This window comes from Salmo salar, chromosome 02 (assembly GCF_965601325.2).
Source record: "Salmo salar chromosome 02, fSalSal1, whole genome shotgun sequence".
Classification (NCBI taxonomy): domain Eukaryota; kingdom Metazoa; phylum Chordata; class Actinopteri; order Salmoniformes; family Salmonidae; genus Salmo; species Salmo salar.
In genome coordinates, this window is record NC_138292.1 from 71,692,501 (window position 1) to 71,718,310 (window position 25,810).

General features: G+C 45.1%; 2 protein-coding genes across 2 annotated transcripts in view; one reads left to right on the plus strand and one right to left on the minus strand.

The window, feature by feature from the left end:
• LOC106591308 (metal transporter CNNM1) overlaps positions 1-3,848 on the minus strand; it is a 22,995-nt gene extending 19,147 nt beyond the window's left edge. The window contains exon 1 of the mRNA XM_082966593.1: positions 2,007-3,848. Within this exon, the coding sequence (XP_082822719.1) occupies positions 2,007-3,441 (1,435 nt within the window). The 5' untranslated portion in view covers positions 3,442-3,848. The remainder of the gene's footprint in view (positions 1-2,006) is intronic.
• Positions 3,849-6,112: 2,264 nt separating this feature from the next.
• Positions 6,113-18,317, plus strand: LOC106591313 (4-hydroxy-2-oxoglutarate aldolase, mitochondrial). Its single transcript, XM_045708905.2, has 7 exons — positions 6,113-6,581; positions 7,125-7,253; positions 8,164-8,291; positions 12,353-12,487; positions 13,044-13,140; positions 16,377-16,510; positions 17,303-18,317. Exons 1-7 carry the CDS (start codon positions 6,347-6,349, stop codon positions 17,450-17,452), a joined length of 1,008 nt encoding a protein of 335 aa, XP_045564861.2. The 5' UTR covers positions 6,113-6,346; the 3' UTR covers positions 17,453-18,317.
• Positions 18,318-25,810: the final 7,493 nt, after the last annotated feature.

The window sequence follows — 25,810 nt, forward strand, 5'->3', positions numbered from 1 at the left end:
TCTAGGCTTTAGCTCAGCTCCCATACCTAGTGCCTCTAGGCTTTAGCTCAGCTCCCACACCTAGTGTCTCTAGGCTTTAGCTCAGCTCCCATACCTAGTGCCTCTAGGCGTTAGCTCAGCTCCCACACCTAGTGTCTCTAGGCTTTAGCTCAGCTCCCACACCTAGTGCCTCTAGGCTTTAGCTCAGCTCCCACACCTAGTGCCTCTAGGCTTTAGCTCAGCTCCCACACCTAGTGTCTCTAGGCTTTAGCTCAGCTCCCACACCTAGTGCCTCTAGGCTTTAGCTCAGCTCCCACACCTAGTGTCTCTAGGCTTTAGCTCAGCTCCCACACCTAGTGTCTCTAGGCTTTAGCTCAGCTCCCACACCTAGTGTCTCTAGGCTTTAGCTCAGCTCCCATACCTAGTGTCTCTAGGCTTTAGCTCAGCTCCCACACCTAGTGCCTCTAGGCTTTAGCTCAGTGTTGGAATACACTCTTGTGCACTTGCTCATAAAGGCTACAGTCACTGTGGTAGGGAGGGAGGGAGGGAGGGAGGGAGGGAGGGAGGGAGGGAGGGAGTAGTCTGTTGTACTGGTGCTTTGCTGATTTCTGCTTTGGTTTGACTAAATGGGTTTGCAGCATCACCACACACAGTCATGCTCTCTCTCTCTCTCTCTGTCTCTCTGTCAATCTCTCTCTCTCGCTCTGTCTCTCTCTCTCTCTCATATACGGAAAATGCACACAGTCATGCCCTCTCTCATAAACACACACACACAGTGGCTGTGTTGAATGCAGCACCACAGAGGACAGATGAAGAGGGAGGGAGGGAGGGAGGGAGGGAGGGAGGGAGGGAGGGAGGGAGGGAGGGAGGGAGAGAGAGAGAGAGAGGGAGGCAGAGAGGGCGAAAGTGTTCTCTGAATATTTCATGTCTTCTCTCTGGGGGGCGGAGCGATGGAGGGGTGGAGGGAGGGAGAGAGAGAGGGGAGGGGGTGTCATGACAGGAAAGGACATTCTAAAGATAACAGCCTTTTTATGTCTCTCTCTCTGTCTCTCTCTGTGTCACCATGACATTCTCATCCCTCTATCTCTCTATCACACTTGTGCTCTCAATTCAATTCAAAACTCTCTCTCTCTCTCTTAAACACACACACACACACACACACACACACACACACACACACACTATTTTGTTATCTATTCGTCTGTGTGGATTATACTGAGTGCTGATCTAGGATCAGGTCCCTCTTGTCCATGTAATCTAATTCATTATGTGATCTAAACGGAGAAACTGACCCAAGATCAGTATGAGATGCAGCATCTGAGATGCTTTATGAATTTGGGTCGAGACAGTGTAAACACATACCTCTATTGAAGGTGTCCTTCATGTGTTTCTCTAGCACAGCCTCTGCATGCAACAACATGAGAAACGCTGACACTGCCTTCTTCCCCCATAAACAGACACAGACCACATGGCAACATGGCTACCTGCTATTGGTCAACAGGAGACACACCCACCAAGCCACCTTACCTGCCCATATCATCATAAACTGCCCATTAGGAATAGGCTATTCCTAGTATGTATTCCAGATGGCACCCTATTCCCTTTGTTGTAGACTATCACTGGGATGGGATATCCCTGTTAGTCACACTATGGTACAGCGCCTCTTATGATCAGACAACAGTTGTTTCCACAGAGAGAATCTCACTGAAGTGACTTTATAAGACGACATTGACACTGGTTGGCCCAACATGTAAACTGTTGTCGTTTATGGAAATGAAATGAACAATAGGAGCTTAAACCAGTGACTGGCCAAGAAGGGAGAGAGAGGGGGAGGGGGGCGAGAGAGAGGGGGAGAAAGAGCGAGAGTGGGGGGGAGGAGAAGAGCGAGTGGGGGGGAGCGAGAGAGGGGGAGTAAAATATAGAGAGAGTGAGGGAGGAAAATATAGAGAGAGTGAGGGAGGAGACACACAATCGTACTATCTTTTCTAGAGTTTCTTGGGTGATCTTACTTCCCCCCCTCTCCTTACCCTTCTTGAACTCCTCCAGCATGGCATCCAGTTTGGTGTCGTTGAACACACAGTGCATGGGGTGTTTATAGAACTGTGTTATGGTCTTCAGATGGGTACAGTCATCCGGGTCAACGAACGCCAAGTCCTTCACGAACAGAATATCCACAATGTTCGACCGCAAGTTTTCGAACACTGGGATCCGCGTGTAGCCGCTCTGCATAATCTCCGACATGGTGTTGAAGTCCAGCACCGCTTCCGAGGTGAGCATGAAGCAGTCGGTTAGCGGAGTCAGAACATCTTCTACGGTCTTGGTCCGGAGCTCGAGCGCGCCCTGTATGATGTTGAGCTCCTCTTTAACCAGGTCGTGGTACGGGTCGGTCACCCGCAGCATCTCAAGGAGTTTTTCCCGCGTATAAAAGTTACTGATCTCCTGGTGGAGGATGAAGTCTAAGAGTTTACTGATGGGGTAGGAGATGGGGAAGGAGAGAACCATGAGAAGACGGGTTACCCAGATGGTTTTGGACGCAATGGCCAGGCCGTGCCGCGACGCAACAGAGTGTGGCAGGATCTCCCCAATGAAAAAGATCCCAAACGCGCACATAATGGTGGACAACCAGGTCATCCCCAGGATCTGACACATCCACACTGCGAGCGCCGCGTTGATCAGCGCGTTGCCCAGCAGCAAAGTGCACAGGACGTAGTTACCGTGCCGCCGCACTGACTCGATTTTCCTCGCGTATTTCTGCTCCTTGTCCGTGCCGCTGTTCTGCAGAACCTGGAGCTCCACCGGGTCCAACGCGAGCAGACTGAGGTTCAGGCCACTGAAGAGTGCCGAGAGGGCCAGTAACAGAACCGACACTAACACTTGAAGCCAGAGGTCCGGTTCGGCCCCGCGCTCCACCACGGCGACCCAGAAATCCCGGGTCCGGTAGTGTTCCCATTTGGACCCGTCGAAGGCGCACATCGAATAGTACTTCATCTTCTCTCCCCTGCGCAGGTTCTTAGCCAGTACTTCCACCAACACGGAGTTCTGACTCGAAGCGGACTTGAAAGAGCCCAAGATCTCAATATCCGAGCTCCTGGCGTTTTTATCCATGCACATATTGCGCTTCGGGTGGACCTGCCCCTCTCTCCCCGGCCTCGGCTCCTCGATAAATGCTATCCAGGGAGCGGCGTTGGCTCTGGCCCCAGCGGTCCGGTTGAGCCTCTGTGGGGATGAGGCGTAGTAGACCCGCAGCATGAAGCGGGTTCCTTCCGTGGCTTTCAGCACCCCGTCGTCCACGGACAGCTCTCCCCCGGTCTCCTCCGGACGGAAGCCGAGCAGGGCGAGGGACGGGGAGGGGATGAGGCAGAGGGAGAGGAGAGAGAGGAACAGCAGCCGGGCTGGGGTGAGCGGTACCCTGGGGAAGAGGGGGGCGGTTCGGGACCGGGCAGCTGCATCTTCCGCAGCCATGATGCAGAGTGAGATTCTCCGCCACACTACAGATGCGAATCGACCGAGTCACGTGGCGGTGGCGAGCTCACGCTCCATCTGCCCGTGGTGGGAGGGGGACCAGTTCCGTTACAGTAGCTGCATTTCCCGGTGTTGTTGTTGATGCTGATGATGCTTCTCTACTCTACTACACCACGCAGCTAACGGGGCGGGTGGCTGGCTGGCCGCCTGTAGTCAAGTATTTTTTTTGGGTGGGAGAGAGAATTCACCAGAATGATGTAGTGACGTAATGCAATTTTGCACGAAGATGCCGGCTACAAATGCCAAAAGGCACACGTACTGAGACACAAAAATAGAACACGGGAAGTTTCCATTCCAGATTGCTTCCCATCGCCAGTAATTGTGGGAAATGTGGGAAACGTTATAAGACTTAATTATCAGATTCCTTATCAAAGTCCCCCCACTCTGTCTAGCTATTCTACTCTCCACACCCAATCTGAATCTGTTTTTGCGCACGGACAAATAGCAGCCTATGCTATTGCCTGCACTGCACCTACTAAAAACATTATTCCAAAGATGTCTATGTTTTTGTTCAGTGGGTTTATAATTACGTAAACAGCATAGTCATCCTACTGGTATGTCTGTCTGTCTCTCTGTTATATTCCCATAACAACACATTGCGGGCAGACGGAATGGAAACAAAAATAACTGCTAAAAGAATGTCGTGGATCGGATGTGGCTTTTATGAAACTATTATCTCTCTCCCTCCCCCCTCTCTCTGTCTCCCACTCGTCTCTTCCTCGCTCGCGCTCTGCCTGTTTCTCTCCCAATTCTCTCTTTATCCTACCTATCTCCCTCCTTCGCTTTCTCTCTCTCTCCCCCCTCTCCCCCCCCCCCCTCTCTCTCTCTCTCTCTCTCTCTCGCTCTCTCTCTCATACATGAACAAAAGGCTGAGGAGCAGTATATTGTTGTGTAGAGCTGGCCGAGGCACAGCCTGGCTCAGTAAACAGCTCTCCCTGATCAGCGCCAAGGCCGGGACTCCTTCTTTCACCTGTCTGTCAGACACACAGACCATGCTCAGAATGGTGATTATGCCTCCAGACTACACAAAGGTCCTATATAGAACCATAAAGGGTTATATCGCTTGCTTCACGTATGAAACCCCTAAAAGTTCTATAGAGAACCCCAAATAACCCTTTTTTCTAAGAGCATATCTAGAACCAGTGCCTGGTTTAGTTTGAGGATAATATTAATAATATATATATTTTTAAAGACATTTACATTTTAGTCATTTAGCAGACGCTCTTATCCAGAGCGACTTACAGTAGTGAATGCATACATTTCATACAATTTCATACTTTTTTTTTTTCTTCCTGTGCTGGCCCCCCGTGGGAAACGAACCCACAACCCTGGCATTATGCAAAGTAATCTGATGTAAAGCAAAACAATTTTGTGAATTAGGACTATTGAGATTTAAACGTGGATCACTTGTGAGTTGTTTTGTGTGTAGACATAATATCAGGATTGTAATATATCGGCTCTAATCTCCAGAAGACGACGGTATTGTACAACATATGATAATATATGTGCTAACAATAATTCTTGATAATGTATCCATCTTTACCTATAACTGATTGAAGCCCTGGTCATAGCTGTAGTAATATCACATATTCTATAGATTCATGATCCATTGTCCTCATAATAAATTAAATCACATATGTTCCGAAGAAACGGTATGATTTGCATATGGATATGGATATGGATATGCGAGATTTGGTCATTTAACAAAAACATTATCACTCTTATGTTCTAATACCGGTAAGTAGCCTAAGTAGCCTACTTTCTGAGGTTTGTTTTTCTAAACATCAAAAATAGTAACTATATTTTATAACTGTCTTGCTCTTTATTGGTGGTCCATGCATGACGTGCGCGGATCTTCACAAAAACGAAAGATTACGGATATACTGACAATATACTTCTCTCTCCGCCCTGACAATGTTAGTCGTTGTCCACAAAGCGCGTCAGCGGGCTGTCTATCCCCTTTCTTTAGATTAGTGGATGGATACATCTCATTATTTTAATACTATTTTGAATATTCGATGAGGGTTGTTGACGTCAACCGCTGTGCTCAATGGAGAGACTCTATGCCACTTGCCTCATAACATGAATATGCATAGCCATCTCGAGACAACTGCGATATAAAGTGATTTTTCTCTAAATTACGGTGATGGCACGTGTGCTACTTATATCAGCACACTCTGACAACTTAAGCATTCCAAAATGTCTATTCAATCAAATAAACCTCACGTAGCACACGTGAGGTTAATAAGCCATTCATTGTTTGTTGTTGACCAAATTCGACACTCATTGACCGCCAAACAAAAACTCCTTGCTTGGTGTGCGAAAAAACGTCACCTGCTGGAGGGAGACCGATTTTCTGCCGAGTTGGGCCTCTCTTTACCTCTTCCTCTCTGCCAAAACTGAAGCAAGCCTGCGCTGCTGCCTAACCAGCTTGAAAGTTGCCTAGGTCCTACACCCCACTGAAATGCAAATATTTTATTCACCGGTATGTCTTAATTCAATGTGCAAATGAGAATGTCCTAATAGTGATATTGAACTGAAAGTGTATAGAGATCGGCAACTTTGGAGAGTGTAGGCCTATATTCTTGGGAGCGAACAACTCGACCTGTAGCGCATAGAATAAACATGGGTAACGTACTGTATTACTAGACTCGCTGAGGAAGGCCACCTGATTTCCAAAGCTGGGAAAATGTCAACCCCCCTTAACTTTTTGTCAATATTTAGAGAGCGTCGTTGTATATTAACTGGGCTGACATAGTCTGTGCTACATCTGTTGGTGTCGGCCACCGTACTTTGTCAACCCACCCGCTTCTGTAGCCAAAATACAGAGGTTCCATTTGACACGATGTTCGGTGTCAAAACTCTCCGAACAGTCGGTCCAGCAGTGTGTAGACGTGGTGCCTCTGTGCTGTGGAAGCCAACTAGGACCCAGAGCCGAACCCAAAGCGCTGCGGCTGGACAGAGAGTGGACATCGGGGGGATCTACCCGCCCATAGCCACGCCGTTCACTCAGAAAGAGGACGTGGACTATCAGAAACTGGATGAAAACCTGCAGAAATATGCAAAGATTCCTTTCAAAGGTAATTACAATTTACAAAGTATTTTCTGCAATGACAGACTGGTTTATCCTGGTTCAAGTTTTTATACTGTCTTCTTTGCAAATCGAAATGAATTATGAAAATGAAGACAACATGATCTGAGGATCGTACATCTAATTATTTTGTATGCGTATTAGTCCATGTAGTCTAAAGATCTTGCGTTTCCCGATGAAAGTGTCCTAAGAGTAGCCTATAGCCTAATTGTGACAATTAAAACTATATATTGCGTTGAGGAGGTAATACCGTGGTCGTGTCGGTGGCCTCGTGTTTGTCATATAGACTGTCAGCCAGTTCATTTGGTTAGGGGCCAGGCCCAGGGGCAAGGTCCGACTCAGGCGCAGAGGTGCACGTTTGCAGGCAAGGTACAATAGATTGATATAGTCCCCAGCGGAGGGTGTTTGGTGCCCTCTGGCAGATTCCCACGGTCAGTCGCGTTTTCCTGTATACTGACGTTTCAGGGCTAGGCGCTGTTCTTTCACCACTTGATTGGTGCAAACATGATGATGAAGATGTTCTGTGTTCCAGGTCTGGTGGTGCAGGGCTCTAATGGAGAGTATCCCTACCTGACGGATGAGGAGAGGGTAGAGGTGGTGAGGAGGGTCAGACTGGCACTGCCCACAGACAAACTGGTCATGGCAGGATCCGGATGTGAATGTAAGGCTCTGTGTGACAGAGAAGAAGACCATTTGACTCTCATTAATGTAACTGACCGATGACCACATATAGGAACCATATGAAACATGACTACTGAATTTTACAGCAAAAATGTGTTCATGTGCGAAGTGTGAATACTGTGATTTTGACTATTTCAGGAGACACTTTACCTCTCAGTCCAGCTACAGAGTTTTAATATCATGTGGTTTTATTGGCTGATAATGGTTGTCCAATAAACCCAATAATACAATCTTTTATTGGGCTGTATGGTCATTGCTACCACATCATGCCCCTGTAATGCCCCAGTGTTAACGACTGAAAAGGATGGCCACTTTCCTATATTGTATAGGTTACAACATGACATTAACATGGTGCACTTAGCCTACCTAGAGATGTTATAACACAGTACATAGCCAGTAATATAACATTTGAAATGTCTTATGTTCTTTTAAAACTTTTCGAGCGTAATGTTTCCCTCGTTTATTTCCCTTTTGTTTATTATCTACTTCACTTGCTTTGGCAATGTAATTATATGTTTCCCATGCCAATGAAGCCCTTTAATGGAATTGAATAGTGTTGTAAACATGGATCTGAATAAATCTCTTTCTCTCTCCTTTTCTTTTTCTCCCTTTTCTTTCTCTCTCCCATCTCTCTCTCCCTCTTTATCCTTTCTTCTCCTTTCCCTCCCTCCCTCCCTCCCTCCCTCCCTCCCTCCCTCCCTCCCTCCCTCCCTCCCTCCCTCCCTCCCTCCCTCCCTCCCTCCCTCCCTCCCTCCCTCCCTCCCTATTTCTCTTACTCTCTCTCTTTCTGTCTCCCCCCTTATCTCTCCTCTCTAACCTTTCCCTCACCCCGATCTTTCCCTCTCCCCCCTCGCTTTCTCCCCCTCTCCCCTGTCCCCCCTCCCCCTCAGCCACCAAAGCTACGGTAGTGATGACAGAGAGGATGGCGGGGGCGGGGGCAGACCTGGTTCTCGTGGTAACGCCATGCTTCTACAAGGGCATGATGGACAGCAGGGCGCTGGTTCACCACTTCACACAGGTCAGCTGATTTTCTACTACTACTTCTACTATTTCCTCTACTACTTCTACTACTTCTTCTACTTCTCCTACCTCTACTACTTCTACTACTACTTCTACTACTACTTCCTCTACTTCTACTACTACTTCTACTACTACTTCCTCTACTTCTACTACTACTACTTTTACTTCTACTACTACTTTTACTACTTCTACTACTACTTCTTCTACTACTTCTACTACTTCTACTACTACTTCTACTACTACTACTTCTACTACTACTTTTACTACTTCTACTACTACTACTTCTACTACTACTTTTACTACTTCTACTACTACTTCTTCTACTTCTACTACTACTTCTACTACTACTTCTACTACTACTTCCTCTACTTCTACTACTTCTACTACTACTTCCTCTACTTCTACTACTTCACCTACTACTACTTCTACTACTTCTACTACTTCACCTACTACTACTTCTACTACTTCTTCTTCTCCTCTTCTTATTCTTCTTCACACAGAACAGCTGTCCTCTCTATTAGAGGTCGACCGATTAATAGGCATGGCCGATTAATTAGGGCCGATTTCAAGTTTTCATAACAACCGGTAAATGTCATTTTTGGATGCCGATTATGGCCGATTACATTGCATTCCACGAGGAGACCGCGTGGCAGGCTGACCACCTGTTATGCGAGGGCAGCAAGGAGCCAAGGTAAGTTGCTAGCTAGCATTAAACTTATCTTATAAAAAACAATCCATCTTCACTTAATCACTAGTAAACTACAGATGGTTGATGATATTACTAGGTTAACTAGCTTGTCCTGCGATGCATATAATCAATGCGGTGCCTGTTAATATATCATCGAATCACAGCCTACTTCACCAAACGGGTGATGAATTAACAAAAGCGCATTCGCGAAAAAAAGCACAATCGTTGCACGAATGTACCTAACCATAAACATAAATGCCTTTGTGTCACTTCTCTTGCGTTCATTGCACGTAGAGTCAGGGTATATGCAACAGGTTGGGCCGCCTGGCAAGTCCTCAACTGGCAGCTTCATTAAAAAGTACCCGCAAAACACCAGTCTCAACGTCAACAGTGAAGAGGCGACTCTGGGATGCTGGCCTTCTAGGCAGAGTTGTAAAGAAAAAGCCATATCTCAGACTGGCAAAATAAAATAAAAGATTAAGATGGGCAAAAGAACACAGACACTGGATAGAGGAACTCTGCCTACAAGGCCAGCATCCCGGAGTTGCCTCTTCACTGTTGACGTTGAGACTGGTGTTTTGCGGGTTATTTTTAATGAAGCTGCCAGTTGAGGACTTGTGAGGCGTCCCACTCCTCTTTCTATTCTGGTTAGAGTCAGTTTGCCCTGTTCTGTGAAGGGAGTGGTACACAACGTTGTACGAGTTCTTCAGTTTCTTGGGAATTTCTCACATGGAATAGCCATCATTTCTCAGAACAAGAATAGACTGACGAGTTTCAGAAGAAAGTTATTTGTTTCTGGCCATTTTGAGCCTGTAATCGAACCCACAAATGCTGATGCTCCAGATACTCAACTAGTCTGAAGAAGGCCAGTTTTATTGCTTCTTTAATCAGGACAACAGTTTTCAGCTGTGCTTACATAATTGCAAAAGGGTTTTCTAATGATCAATTAGCCTTTTAAAATTATAAACTTGGATTAGCTAACACAACGTGCCACTGATGGTTGCTGATAATGGGCCTCTACACCTATGTAGATATTTCATAAAAAATCAGCCGTTTCCAGCTACAATAGTCATTTACAACATTAACAATGTCTGCACTGTATTTCTGATCAATTTGATGTTATTTTAATGGGCCAAAATTTTGCTTTTCTTTTAAAAACAAGGACATTTCTAAGTGACCCCAAACTTTTGAACGGTAGTAGTGTATACCATATCTCTTAATATTGTAATGAAACAGCAGGGAGCAGGTCTCGAACCCTAGACCTTCTAGCCCTAAGTCCAGCTTTCTATCGACTGTGCTGCAAAAGCATGCTCCAGTGACAGAGTCGATATCCGCGCTTATAAACCCAGGGTCATTACAAAATATACCATATGTCTTAATATATACCATATGTCTTAATATATACCACATGTCTTAATATATACAATATATCTTAATATATACCATATGTCTTAATATATGCCACATGTCTTAATATATGCCACATGTCTTAATATATGCCACATGTCTTAATATATGCCACATGTCTTAATATATGCCACATGTCTTAATATATGCCACATGTCTTAATATATATCACATGTCATAATATACTGCTCAAAAAAATAAAGGGAACACTTAAACAACACATCCTAGACCTGAATGAAAGAAATAATCTTATTAAATACTTTTTTCTTTACATAGTTGAATGTGCTGACAACAAAATCACACAAAAATAATCAATGGAAATCCAATTTATTAACCCATGGAGGTCTGGATTTGGAGTCACACTCAAAATTAAAGTGGAAAACCACACTACAGGCTGATCCAACTTTGATGTAATGTCCTTAAAACAAGTCAAAATGAGGCTCAGTAGTGTGTGTGGCCTCCACGTGCCTGTATGACCTCCCTACAACGCCTGGGCATGCTCCTGATGAGGTGGCGGATGGTCTCCTGAGGGATCTCCTCCCAGACCTGGACTAAAGCATCCGCCAACTCCTGGACAGTCTGTGGTGCAACGTGGCGTTGGTGGATGGAGCGAGACATGATGTCCCAGATGTGCTCAATTGGATTCAGGTCTGGGGAACGGGCGGGCCAGTCCATAGCATCAATGCCTTCCTCTTGCAGGAACTGCTGACACACTCCAGCCACATGAGGTCTAGCATTGTCTTGCATTAGGAGGAACCCAGGGCCAACCGCACCAGCATATTGTCTCACAAGGGGTCTGAGGATCTCATCTCGGTACCTAATGGCAGTTAGGCTACCTCTGGCGAGCACATGGAGGGCTGTGCGGCCCCCCAAAGAAATGTCACCCCACACCATGACTGATCCACCGCCAAACCGGTCATGCTGGAGGATGTTGCAGGCAGCAGAACGTTCTCCACGGCGTCTCCAGACTCTGTCACGTCTGTCACGTGCTCAGTGTGAACCTGCTTTCATCTGTGAAGAGCACAGGGCGCCAGTGGCGAATTTGCCAATCTTGGTGTTCTCTGGCAAATGCCAAACGTCCTGCACGGTGTTGGGCTGTAAGCACAACCCCCACCTGTGGACGTCGGGCCCTCATACCACCCTCATGGAGTCTGTTTCTGACCGTTTGAGCAGACACATGCACATTTGTGGCCTGCTGGAGGTCATTTTGCAGGGCTCTGGCAGTGCTCCTCCTGCTCCTCCTTGCACAAAGGCGGAGGTAGCGGTCCTGCTGCTGGGTTGTTGCCCTCCTACGGCCTCCTCCACGTCTCCTGATGTACTGGCCTGTCTCCTGGTAGCGCCTCCATGCTCTGGACACTACGCTGACAGACACAGCAAACCTTCTTGCCACAGCTCGCATTGATGTGCCATCCTGGATGAGCTGCACTACTTGAGCCACTTGTGTGGGTTGTAGACTCCGTCTCATGCTACCACTAGAGTGAAAGCACCGCCAGCATTCAAAAGTGACCAAAACATCAGCCAGGAAGCATAGGAACTGAGAAGTGGTCTGTGGTCCCCACCTGCAGAACCACTCCTTTATTGGGGGTGTCTTGCTAATTGCCTATAATTTCCACCTGTTGTCTATTCCATTTGCACAACAGCATGTTAAATTTATTGTCAATCAGTGTTGCTTCCTAAGTGGACAGTTTGATTTCACAGAAGTGTGATTGACTTGGAGTTACATTCAGTTGTTTAAGTGTTCCCTTTATTATTTTGAGCAGTGTATATACAATATGTCATAATATATACAATATGTCATAATATATACCACATGTCATAATATATATGTCATAGTTCTGATCTGTTCTGAATCCATGCAGTCTGGACCATAGAAATAGAATGCAATAGATACATAATTATTCTGATTCTATGGCCTGGACCGGGGTTGTGTTTGGTCCCGGTGTTGTCTCTGTCTCCCCCTGCAGGTGGCAGACAGTAGTCCAGTACCAGTAGTTCTGTACAATGTCCCGGCTAACACAGGTCTGGACCTTCCTGTTGATGCTGTGGTGAGACTGGCCCAACACCCTAACATACTGGGACTCAAGGACAGCGGAGGAGACGTGAGTCCTCACACACACACACACACACACACACACACACACACACACACACACACACACACACACACACAGTGGGTTTTCCCACTGTGTGTGTGTGTGTGTGTGTGTGTGTGTGTGTGTGTGTGATTTATGTATCCTTTGAACATCGCAGCATTTCAAGTTTATTTGGAAACGGTGGTTCATGTCTTGACTGACAAGAGAATAAAACAAAAATAGAGAGGGATGAATATTGCATGGAAAACTCCCTTCATCTCCTCTTTTGAAGTATCTCTTCTCACCTGTCAACTCTCGTTCCATTCTCTCTTTCTCTCTCTGTTTATTTTTCAGTAGTTATTTAGTGATGAGAGTTGTTTGGTACTACTGGCCTACTGCTCCTCCTGATAACAGTCCTCATCCTGACAGCAGGGCGGAGTGATGGGGAGAACATGCTGTCGGCATCCCAAATGCCACCCTATTCCCTATAAAGTGCACTACAGTTGATCAGGGCCTATAGGGACGCATACCACTGTTTTTCTCTCCTTTTACATCCCTGGGTTTTTCTCCTGTCGTTCCTCAGATCACCAGGATCGCTCTGATCGTTCACAAAACGAAGCCGCAGGATTTTCAGGTTCTGGCGGGTTCCGCTGGGTTCCTCATGGCGGCGTATTCCGTGGGTAAGAACTTAGAACCTAGCACACAGACCCTATAGCTTAGAATCTAGAACCTACAACATAGAATGTAGAGTTTAAGAACCACAAACGTAGAACCTAGAACTTGGAACTGACATTGACCATCTCAATTCCCTCTCTGGTAATCACTTAGCGTTATATCACAGGGTGTAGGGTACCAAACAGCACTTCTCTCCTATGCTAGCTAGTACCACCCAACTTTGTACTGCAGACATGTATGAATATGTGAAAACCTTAGGGGATAGAGATAATAGAGCTATATACAGTATGAACCTCCGACTAATGAGTCGTTCTCTCTGTCAGAATATACTGTCTCTGTATTATACAGTATCTGTCCTACAGAGCTGTCTCTCTCTCTCTCTCTCTCTCTCTCTCTCTCTCTCTCTCTCTCTCTCTCTCTCTCTCTCTCTCTCTCAGCTCACATTTACACAGGTGAAATGTGATAATAATCTGATGGGGTGTATGCTGCAGTAATATAGATTATTTTATTTAACCAGGCAAGTCAGTTAAGAACAAATTCTTATTTACAATGACGGCCTACCAAAAGGCAAAAGGCCTCCTGCGGGCACGAGGGCTGGGATTTAAAAATAAAAAATAAATGAAATAAAAATATAGGACAAAACATACATCACGACAAGAGAGACAACACAACACTAAATAAAGACATACCTAAGACAACAACATAGCATGGCAGCAACACATGACAACACAGCATGGTAGCAACACAACGTGGCTGCAGCACACATGGTAGCAGAACAAAACGGGGTACAAACATTATTGGGCTCAGACAACAGCACAAAGGGCAAGAAGGTAGAGACAACAATGCATCACGCAAAGCAGCCACAACTGTCAGTAAGAGTGTCCATGATTGAGTCTTTGAATGAAGAGATGGAGATAAAACTGTCCAGTTTGAGTGTTTGTTGCAGCTCGTTCCAGTCGCTAGCTGCAGCGAACTGAAAAGACAGACGACCCAGGGATGTGTGTGCTTTGGGGACCTTTAACAGAATGTGACTGGCAGAACGGGTGTTTGTATGGGGAGGATGAGGGCTGCAGTAGATATCTCAAATAGGGGGGAGTGAGGCCGAAGAGGGTTTTATAAATAAGCATCAACTAGTGGGTCTTGCGACGGGTATACAGAGATGACCAGTTTACAGCGGAGTAGAGACTGCAGTGATGTGTCCTATAAGTAGCAGTACTCTAGTACAGAGTGTAGTGATGTGTCCTATAAGGAGCACTAATATAGTACAGAGTGTAGTGATGTGTCCTATAAGGAGCAGTAATATAGTACAGAGTGTAGTGATGTGTCCTATAAGTAGCAGTACTCTAGTACAGAGTGTAGTGATGTGTCCTATAAGGAGCAGTAATATAGTACAGAGTGTAGTGATGTGTCCTATAAGTAGCAGTACTCTAGTACAGAGTGTAGTGATGTGTCCTATAAGGAGCACTAATATAGTACAGAGTGTAGTGATGTGTCCTATAAGTAGCAGTACTCTAGTACAGAGTGTAGTGATGTGTCTTATAAGGAGCACTAATATAGTACAGAGTGTAGTGATGTGTCCTATAAGGAGCAGTAATAGTACAGAGTGTAGTGATGTGTCCTATAAGGAGCACTAATATAGTACAGAGTGTAGTGATGTGTCCTATAAGTAGCAGTAATATAGTACAGAGTGTAGTGATGTGTCCTATAAGGAGCAGTAATATAGTACAGAGTGTAGTGATGTGTCCTATAAGGAGCAGTAATAGTACAGAGTGTAGTGATGTGTCCTATAAGGAGCAGTAATAGTACAGAGTGTAGTGATGTGTCCTATAAGGAGCAGTAATATAGTACAGAGTGTAGTGATGTGTCCTATAAGGAGCAGTAATATAGTACAGAGTGTAGTGATGTGTCCTATAAGGAGCACTAATATAGTACAGAGTGTAGTGATGTGTCCTATAAGTAGCAGTACTCTAGTACAGAGTGTAGTGATGTGTCCTATAAGGAGCACTAATATAGTACAGAGTGTAGTGATGTGTCCTATAAGGAGCAGTAATAGTACAGAGTGTAGTGATGTGTCTTATAAGGAGCAGTAATATAGTACAGAGTGTAGTGATGTGTCCTATAAGGAGCAGTAATATAGTACAGAGTGTAGTGATGTGTCCTATAAGGAGCACTAATATAGTACAGAGTGTAGTGATGTGTCCTATAAGGAGCAGTAATATAGTACAGAGTGTAGTGATGTGTCTTATAAGGAGCAGTAATATAGTACAGAGTGTAGTGATGTGTCCTATAAGGAGCAGTAATATAGTACAGAGTGTAGTGATGTGTCCTATAAGGAGCAGTAATATAGTACAGAGTGTAGTGATGTGTCCTATAAGGAGCAGTAATATAGTACAGAGTGTAGTGATGTGTCCTATAAGGAGCAGTAATATAGTACAGAGTGTAGTGATGTGTCCTATAAGGAGCAGTAATAGTACAGAGTGTAGTGATGTGTCCTATAAGGAGCAGTAATATAGTACAGAGTGTAGTGATGTGTCCTATAAGGAGCAGTAATAGTACAGAGTGTAGTGATGTGTCCTATAAGGAGCAGTAATATAGTACAGAGTGTAGTGATGTGTCCCTATAAGGAGCAGTAATATAGTACAGAGTGTAGTGATGTGTCCTATAAGGAGCAGTAATATAGTACAGAGTAGTGATGTGTCCTATATGGAGCAGTAATATAGATGATCTGCAGAGAGGAGGAGTACAGGATGACTAATATCATGTGACTGGGATTTGGTGGGTGTGTCTGTACTGTCTGTGTACAGTACGTATTGTGTGTGTGTGTGTGTGTGTGTGTGTGTGTGTGTGTGTGTGTGTGTGTGTGTGTGTGTGTGTGTGCGCGATGTTGAGATCCACAGCTCCTTCATCTACCTCAAGATGCTGAAGGAAGGGGTGTGTCATATGGCTGTCTATCAAAATGCATATTTGAGGAAATCATATCGGATGTCAGTCACGCGCACGGGCCCAGGGCCCAACTGCCAATCCTTACAGTTAGATATGCTTCCATAAGCTGTCAGTCAAATAGTAGGAATATGAAGGAGCAGGTCACGTGTGAGTGTTAAAGCTGTGTTTCAGATCAATAATACTGACAAGTAGTCCCTTTAAAAGGACCCAGCTAATACTGTGTGTGTGTGTGTGTGTGCGTGTGTGTGTGCGTGTGTGTGTGTGTGTGTGTGTGTGTGTGTGTGTGTGTGTGTTGCAGGTTGTGTGGGCGGTGTGTGTGCGCTTGCCAACGTTCTGGGTCGTGAGGTGTGTGAGCTGGAGCAGCTGTGTGTGTCGGGACGGTGGGAAGAAGCCAGTGCTCTGCAGCAGCGCCTCATAGAGCCCAACACTGCTGTAAGTCAAGCTACATAAACCCTATGTAACCCTACATAAGAGTTGACATAGTGACTTCATGACAGCTCCAGAGCCCTAAGTAGCATAAGAGTGACATAGAGAGGGCAAAGACATAGAGCTCAACACTACTGTGAGTGAAGCTTCATAACCCTACATACAGTGCATTCAGAAAGTATTTAGACCCCTTAACATTTTCCACATTTAGTTATGTGATGGATTACATTTAATGTTTTCCTCCTCAATCTTCATACAATACCCCATACAACCCCATAATACCCCATACAATACCCCATACAACCCCATAATACCCCATACAATACCCCACATAGCCCTACATGAAAGTGACATAACCCTACACAACAGTGACATACCCCAACATAGGAGTGACATAGAGTCCAGCACAGCTTTGAGTGAACCTACATAGCCCTAAATAACCGTGCATAATTTTGTCACAGAGCTGTGAGTCAAGCTACATTACCCTTCAATAGGGGACTTGACAGGTACAGTAGCGTCAGAACACAAAGCTACATTACCCTTCAATAGGGGACTTGACAGGTACGGTAGCGTCAGAACACAAAGCTACATTACCCTTCAATAGGGGACTTGACAGGTACGGTAGCGTCAGAACACAAAGCTACATTACCCTTCAATAGGGGACTTGACAGGTACGGTAGCGTCAGAACACAAAGCTACATTACCCTACAACCAGTAAATGTGACATAAGAACAGGGTTAAGTTCTTGGCATAACATCACCCCCCCACCACATCCACTCCTCTCTTTGTTGTTGTTAGGTGACCAGGAAGTTTGGCGTTCCCGCTCTCAAGCAGGCGATGGAGTGGTTTGGTTACCACGGCGGCACCTGTCGCTCTCCTCTTCAACCTCTCTCAGAGGCCGAATTACAGCAGCTCAGACTGGACTTCTCCACCAATGGCTGGCTCTGAAGGGGACAGGGGGCGGGACTGAGTAGAAGACAAGGGACTGGGCCTGCTCCAGGTTGAAGTTGGCATCATAGAATAGAATGTGGATTTCCTTTCTACTCATTCTTATTATATGGTTGGCTCTAACCACAGATCTAGGATCAGGTGACTCTACACCCAGTCCTAACCTTAAACATTAGGGAGTTGAGAAAAGATGTGACCCTGTATCAGTTGTTAGGGGCAACTGTTTCATACATGCATAGCTTCCTTCCCTTCCTGGCCTTAAATCTAAGAGGACTTGATAGTTGAAAGCAATAACCAATCCAGTCCTTTCACCGATCAGTGGTCATGCTGCCTTGCTATATTCTTGGGACAGACCTCTCCTCAACAAACCTTTCATCTCAATGGGATCACCTGTACAAATAAAATACAGAAATAAACAGACAACTAAAAAGAAACAGATTGTTGTAAAGAAGGGAAAATACTGTGGCTCAATGTGATGAGACTTCCTCTGTTCCTGTTTGTCTAAAGTGTCCAAGGTTGCTCTAGCTATGTGAGGAGATATGTCAACACCGTAGGACTGTAGGACTACCCTAAGGCCTCCCACCTGTAATGGCCATAGGGGTTTTGATTGTGTCCCACATCACACCCTATTCACTACATAGTGCACTGCTGTTGACCAGAGCCCTATGGGTCCTGGTTAAAAGTTGTGCACTGTATAGGGAATGGGTTGCCATTTTGGGACGCACACTTTGACCTGAATTAAATACAGCAGGAAATAAAAAGAAATGTAAGGAATAAGAGTTTGTTTATATGCTCAAAGGATGTTTTTCAATCTGTTTCTTCCAGATAGAGAGAGAAATAAAGAGAAAGACAACCTACCCAGCAACCGTCACTTTGTCCTGCTATTTCTGTTTAAACAAGATGAGCTCCTTCCATTCTATAGGCAACCTAGATCTATAGGTAACATTCCACAGAGCCAGGTGTCATGTCCTGCACTAACCTAGATCTATAGGTAACATTCCACAGAGCCATGTGTCATGTCCTGCACTAACCTAGATCTATAGGTAACATTCCACAGAGCCAGGTGTCATGTCCTGCACTAACCTAGATCTATAGGTAACATTCCACAGAGCCATGTGTCATGTCCTGCACTAACCTAGATCTATAGGTAACATTCCACAGAGCCATGTGTAATGTCATGCACTAACCTAGATCTATAGGTAACATTCCACAGAGCCAGGTGTCATGTCCTGCACTAACCTAGATCTATAGGTAACATTCCACAGAGCCATGTGTAATGTCATGCACTAACCTAGATCTATAGGTAACATTCCACAGAGCCAGGTGTCATGTCCTGCACTAACCTAGATCTATAGGTAACATTCCACAGAGCCATGTGTAATGTCCTGCACTAACCTAGATCTATAGGTAACATTCCACAGAGCCATGTGTAATGTCCTGCACTAACCTAGATCTATAGGTAACATTCCACAGAGCCATGTGTAATGTCCTGCACTAACCTAGATCTATAGGTAACATTCCACAGAGCCAGGTGTCATGTCCTGCACTAACCTAGATCTATAGGTAACATTCCACAGAGCCAGGTGTCATGTCCTGCACTAACCTAGATCTATAGGTAACATTCCACAGAGCCATGTGTCATGTCCTGCACTAACCTAGATCTATAGGTAACATTCCACAGAGCCATGTGTCATGTCCTGCACTAACCTAGATCTATAGGTAACATTCCACAGAGCCATGTGTAATGTCCTGCACTAACCTAGATCTATAGGTAACATTCCACAGAGCCAGGTGTCATGTCCTGCACTAACCTAGATCTATAGGTAACATTCCACAGAGCCAGGTGTCATGTCCTGCACTAACCTAGATCTATAGGTAACATTCCACAGAGCCAGGTGTCATGTCCTGCACTAACCTAGATCTATAGGTAACATTCCACAGAGCCAGGTGTCATGTCCTGCACTAACCTAGATCTATAGGTAACATTCCACAGAGCCAGGTGTCATGTCCTGCACTAACCTAGATCTATAGGTAACATTCCACAGAGCCAGGTGTCATGTCCTGCACTAACCTAGATCTATAGGTAACATTCCACAGAGCCAGGTGTAATGTCCTGCACTAACCTAGATCTATAGGTAACATTCCACAGAGCCAGGTGTCATGTCCTGCACTAACCTAGATCTATAGGTAACATTCCACAGAGCCAGGTGTCATGTCCTGCACTAACCTAGATCTATAGGTAACATTCCACAGAGCCAGGTGTCATGTCCTGCACTAACCTAGATCTATAGGTAACATTCCACAGAGCCAGGTGTCATGTCCTGCACTAACCTAGATCTATAGGTAACATTCCACAGAGCCAGGTGTCATGTCCTGCACTAACCTAGATCTATAGGTAACATTCCACAGAGCCAGGTGTCATGTCCTGCACTAACCTAGATCTATAGGTAACATTCCACAGAGCCAGGTGTCATGTCCTGCACTAACCTAGATCTATAGGTAACATTCCACAGAGCCAGGTGTCATGTCCTGCACTAACCTAGATCTATAGGTAACATTCCACAGAGCCAGGTGTAATGTCCTGCACTAACCTAGATCTATAGGTAACATTCCACAGAGCCAGGTGTCATGTCCTGCACTAACCTAGATCTATAGGTAACATTCCACAGAGCCATGTGTAATGTCCTGCACTAACCTAGATCTATAGGTAACATTCCACAGAGCCAGGTGTCATGTCCTGCACTAACCTAGATCTATAGGTAACATTCCACAGAGCCAGGTGTAATGTCCTGCACTAACCTAGATCTATAGGTAACATTCCACAGAGCCAGGTGTCATGTCCTGCACTAACCTAGATCTATAGGTAACATTCCACAGAGCCAGGTGTCATGTCCTGCACTAACCTAGATCTATAGGTAACATTCCACAGAGCCAGGTGTCATGTCCTGCACTAACCTAGATCTATAGGTAACATTCCACAGAGCCAGGTGTAATGTCCTGCACTAACCTAGATCTATAGGTAACATTCCACAGAGCCAGGTGTCATGTCCTGCACTAACCTAGATCTATAGGTAACATTCCACAGAGCCAGGTGTAATGTCCTGCACTAACCTAGATCTATAGGTAACATTCCACAGAGCCAGGTGTCATGTCCTGCACTAACCTAGATCTATAGGTAACATTCCACAGAGCCAGGTGTCATGTCACTGTCCTGCACTAACCTAGATCTATAGGTAACATTCCACAGAGCCAGGTGTCATGTCCTGCACTAACCTAGATCTATAGGTAACATTCCACAGAGCCAGGTGTCATGTCCTGCACTAACCTAGATCTATAGGTAACATTCCACAGAGCCATGTGTAATGTCCTGCACTAACCTAGATCTATAGGTAACATTCCACAGAGCCATGTGTCATGTCCTGCACTAACCTAGATCTATAGGTAACATTCCACAGAGCCAGGTGTCATGTCCTGCACTAACCTAGATCTATAGGTAACATTCCACAGAGCCAGGTGTCATGTCCTGCACTAACCTAGATCTATAGGTAACATTCCACAGAGCCAGGTGTCATGTCCTGCACTAACCTAGATCTATAGGTAACATTCCACAGAGCCAGGTGTCATGTCCTGCACTAACCTAGATCTATAGGTAACATTCCACAGAGCCAGGTGTCATGTCCTGCACTAACCTAGATCTATAGGTAACATTCCACAGAGCCAGGTGTCATGTCCTGCACTAACCTATATCTATAGGTAACATTCCACAGAGCCAGGTGTCATGTCCTGCACTAACCTAGATCTATAGGTAACATTCCACAGAGCCAGGTGTCATGTCCTGCACTAACCTAGATCTATAGGTAACATTCCACAGAGCCAGGTGTCATGTCCTGCACTAACCTAGATCTATAGGTAACATTCCACAGAGCCAGGTGTCATGTCCTGCACTAACCTAGATCTATAGGTAACATTCCACAGAGCCAGGTGTCATGTCCTGCACTAACCTAGATCTATAGGTAACATTCCACAGAGTCAGGTGTCATGTCCTGCACTAACCTAGATCTATAGGTAACATTCCACAGAGCCAGGTGTCATGTCCTGCACTAACCTAGATCTATAGGTAACATTCCACAGAGCCAGGTGTAATGTCACTGTCCTGCACTAACCTAGATCTATAGGTAACATTCCACAGAGCCATGTGTCATGTCCTGCACTAACCTAGATCTATAGGTAACATTCCACAGAGCCAGGTGTCATGTCCTGCACTAACCTAGATCTATAGGTAACATTCCACAGAGCCAGGTGTCATGTCCTGCACTAACCTAGATCTATAGGTAACATTCCACAGAGCCAGGTGTAATGGTTAAGGTTAGGATTGGGTGAGGTGAAGCTGATCCTAGATCTGTACCCAGGTGGAAACTTCACTACCCATTGTTGGCCACTCGAGGGTGCTGTGGCCCACTATAAGCAGCGAGGCGACGCTGGGATGGTTCAGCATCAAGGGCATCCGTCTAATCTCCATTAAGGAGGATGTAAACCCTTGGCATGTGATTCTCTGCCCCCGACACGAGCATGGGGTCAATGGGGGATGAAGGAGGGAAGGTGAGGGGGAAGAAATCCACTCCTCTAGTCAGCGCAAAGCAATGGCCAGTCAGCAAACCTGTTTCACCTGCCCTCTCTCCTTCCCCTCCCTCCTACTGCTCAGCACTTGTCAAGGGGCAATGATGACACATGGAGAAATGTCTCTACCTCCCTCCCCCATCTCTCTCTCTCTCCCTCAATCTCTCTATCTCCCCTTTCAGCCATTTCTCATTCCACTCCTCCTTCTCTTGCTTTCTGTTTTACTTTCTCTCTGTCTCTCTCTCTCTGTCTCTCTCTCGCTCTGTCTTTCTCTCTCGCTCTGTCTTTCTCACTCTTTCTCTCTCTCTCTCTCCCACTCCAGATTAAGAGCATGCTCAAAATACTCCCAGATACCTCTCTCTCTATCCCTCCGCCTTCCTTCTCTCCCTCCCTCCCCTATCCCCCTCTCCCTGTCTTCCTCCATCCCTACTGTTTTGAGATGCCTGACTGACTGTTCAGTTCTCAGTGGGTTCAGAGCAGAGCTGTTTTAACTCACTCTTAGGCAGCATCCCAAATGGCACCCTATTCTCTATATAGGGCACTACTTTTAGACCAGAGCCCTATGGGGGCTCCAGCCCACCCAGACCCTGTACACTATATCCATACAGATTGTATATGAATATACTCAAACCCCTGAAGGATCTTTTCCTTGCTCACAGAGACAGATTTGACAGAATAAGGGTCAAACACACTCAAACACAGAGCTCTGAACAACCTTGCATACTTTGATCATGTCTTTGTATCCCTTGGTACTCCTCTCAGCCAGTCTCCCATCCCTCCTACCCTCCCTCCATCCCATCCCATCCCTCCTACCCTCCCTCCCTCTTTCTTTATTTTCTTCCAGTTGAGCTAAAATTTCCCTCGCTCATACCGCAGCCAGCTACATTCCTGTCTTTCTACTCCTTTATTCACTCCTTCTCTCATTCCTTCACTCCATTTCTTTCTCTCCGTCTCTCTGTCGCTGTATCTCTCTGTTTCCTTCTCTCTCTCTCGTTCCTTCTCTCTCGCTCACATTCCTTCTCTCTCTCTCTCACTCTCTCTCTCTCTCTCTCTCTCTCTCTCTCGCTCTCTCTCTCTTTTTTTCTCTCTTGGAAGCCAAAAGAGTGTTTCGGTGGTAACTCTTAGCCTGTCAAAATACAACCAATAAACCTAATAGACTGTGGCATTAACATCAGCCTTCTAGTGAAACATGGAGGATTTGACCCTGGTAGACTGTGGCATTAACATCAGCCTTCTAGTGAAACATGGAGGATTTGACCCTGGTAGACTGTGGCATTAACATCAGCCGTCTAGTGAAACATGGAGGATTTGACCCTGGTAGACTGTGGTATTAACATCAGCCGTCTAGTGAAACATGGAGGATTTGACCCTGGTAGACTGTGGCATTAACATCAGCCGTCTAGTGAAACATGGAGGATTTGACCCTGGTAGACTGTGGTATTAACATCAGCCGTCTAGTGAAACATGGAGGATTTAACCCTGGAGGAGAGGAGGGCTGGACACTTGTCTTCTGACACAGAATACATCACAGCAGAGCAAACAACATGGCTACAGACTATCTGAGTTGACCCTGGTATTTTGTATTTTTTGTATTGTTGTACTATCTCTATGCACACTCACAGAGCCCTACACCCACACACACTCACAGAGCCCTACACACACACACACACACACACACACACACACACACACACTCACAGAGCCCTACACACACTCACACACACTTCATAATTTGCTCACACACACATAATATGCACATACATTTACACTGACTCTACACACACACACACACACACTCCCATATAAGCTGCTGCTACTATGTTTATCATATATCCTGATGCCTAGTCACCTTACCACTATACATATCTACCTCTATAGATCCAGTATCCCTGTACATTATAATATGGTACTGACCCTGTATATAGTATGTTTACCACTATACATATCTACCTCTATAGATCCAGTATCCCTGTACATTATAATATGGTACTGGAACTGACCCTGTCTATAGTATGTCTACCTCTATACATATCTACCTCTATAGATCCAGTATCCCTGTACATTATAATATGGTACTGGAACTGACCCTGTATATAGTATGTTTACCACTATACATATCTACCTCTATAGATCCAGTATCACTGTACATTATAATATGGTACTGGAACTGACCCTGTATATAGTATGTTTACCCCTATACATATCTACCTCTATAGATCCAGTATCCCTGTACATTATAATATGGTACTGACCCTGTATATAGTATGTTTACCCCTATACATATCTACCTCTATAGATCCAGTATCCCTGTACATTATAATATGGTACTGACCCTGTATATAGTATGTTTACCCCTATACATATCTACCTCTATAGATCCAGTATCCCTGTACATTATAATATGGTACTGACCCTGTATATAGTATGTTTACCCCTATACATATCTACCTCTATAGATCCAGTATCCCTGTACATTATAATATGGTACTGACCCTGTATATAGTATGTTTACCCCTATACATATCTACCTCTATAGATCCAGTATCCCTGTACATTATAATATGGTACTGGAACTGACCCTGTATATAGTATGTTTACCACTATACATATCTACCTCTATAGATCCAGTATCCCTGTACATTATAATATGGTACTGACCCTGTATATAGTATGTTTACCCCTATACATATCTACCTCTATAGATCCAGTATCCCTGTACATTATAATATGGTACTGGAACTGACCCTGTATATAGTATGTTTACCCCTATACATATCTACCTCTATAGATCCAGTATCCCTGTACATTATAATACGGTACTGACCCTGTATATAGTATGTTTACCCCTATACATATCTACCTCTATAGATCCAGTATCCCTGTACATTATAATATGGTACTGGAACTGACCCTGTATATAGTATTCTTACTTACTTGATCGTGTTCTTCTTAGTTATTTTTATATCTGGTGTGTTTTTGTTCTACCTTGTATTTCTCAGTATTACATTGTTATTGATTGCTGCATAGTTGGGGTTAGAGCTGGGCATTAAAGGTATTTCACTGTACTTGTGCACGTGACATTAAAACTTCACTTGAGGCCTCCGCATTCCCAAATGGCCACCCTCTTCTCTTCATAGTTCACTACTTTTGACCTGAGCCCTATGCAAAAGTAGTGCACTATATAGGGATTGGGGTGCCATTTGGGATTCAGCCCATTTAAATACTTTTTTTTAATTTAACCTTTATTTAACTAAGGAAGTCAGTTAAGAACAAATTCTTATTTTACAATGACGGTATACCCCCGGCAAAACCCTCCCCTAACCCGGACGATGCTGGGCCAATTGTGCGCCGCCCTATGGGATTCCCGATCACGGCCGGTTGTGATACAGCCCGGGATCGAACCATGGTCTGTAGTGACGCCTCTAGCACTGAGATGCGGTGCCTCAGACCGCTGCGCCACTCGGGAGCCCTAAAGGAAACGCTAAAGTCCTGGAGCGTCTCAACAGGTGGCTGTTATCCTTTTCTATTCACGTGAAATATTTCAACACCCTGAACGCGTCAAACGTGCATGTGTGAACTTGGAACTGCATCCATAGCCTACATCCGCTGCCCTCCACCCCCATGTTAGAAATGCTTAGGGCCTGATATACCAGAAACACACAGGAAAAGCGGATCACTCCCAAATGTATTGTCTTTATAGAATCCAAAGCCATTGATCATAGCAGTGTTTTAAGTAGTGTT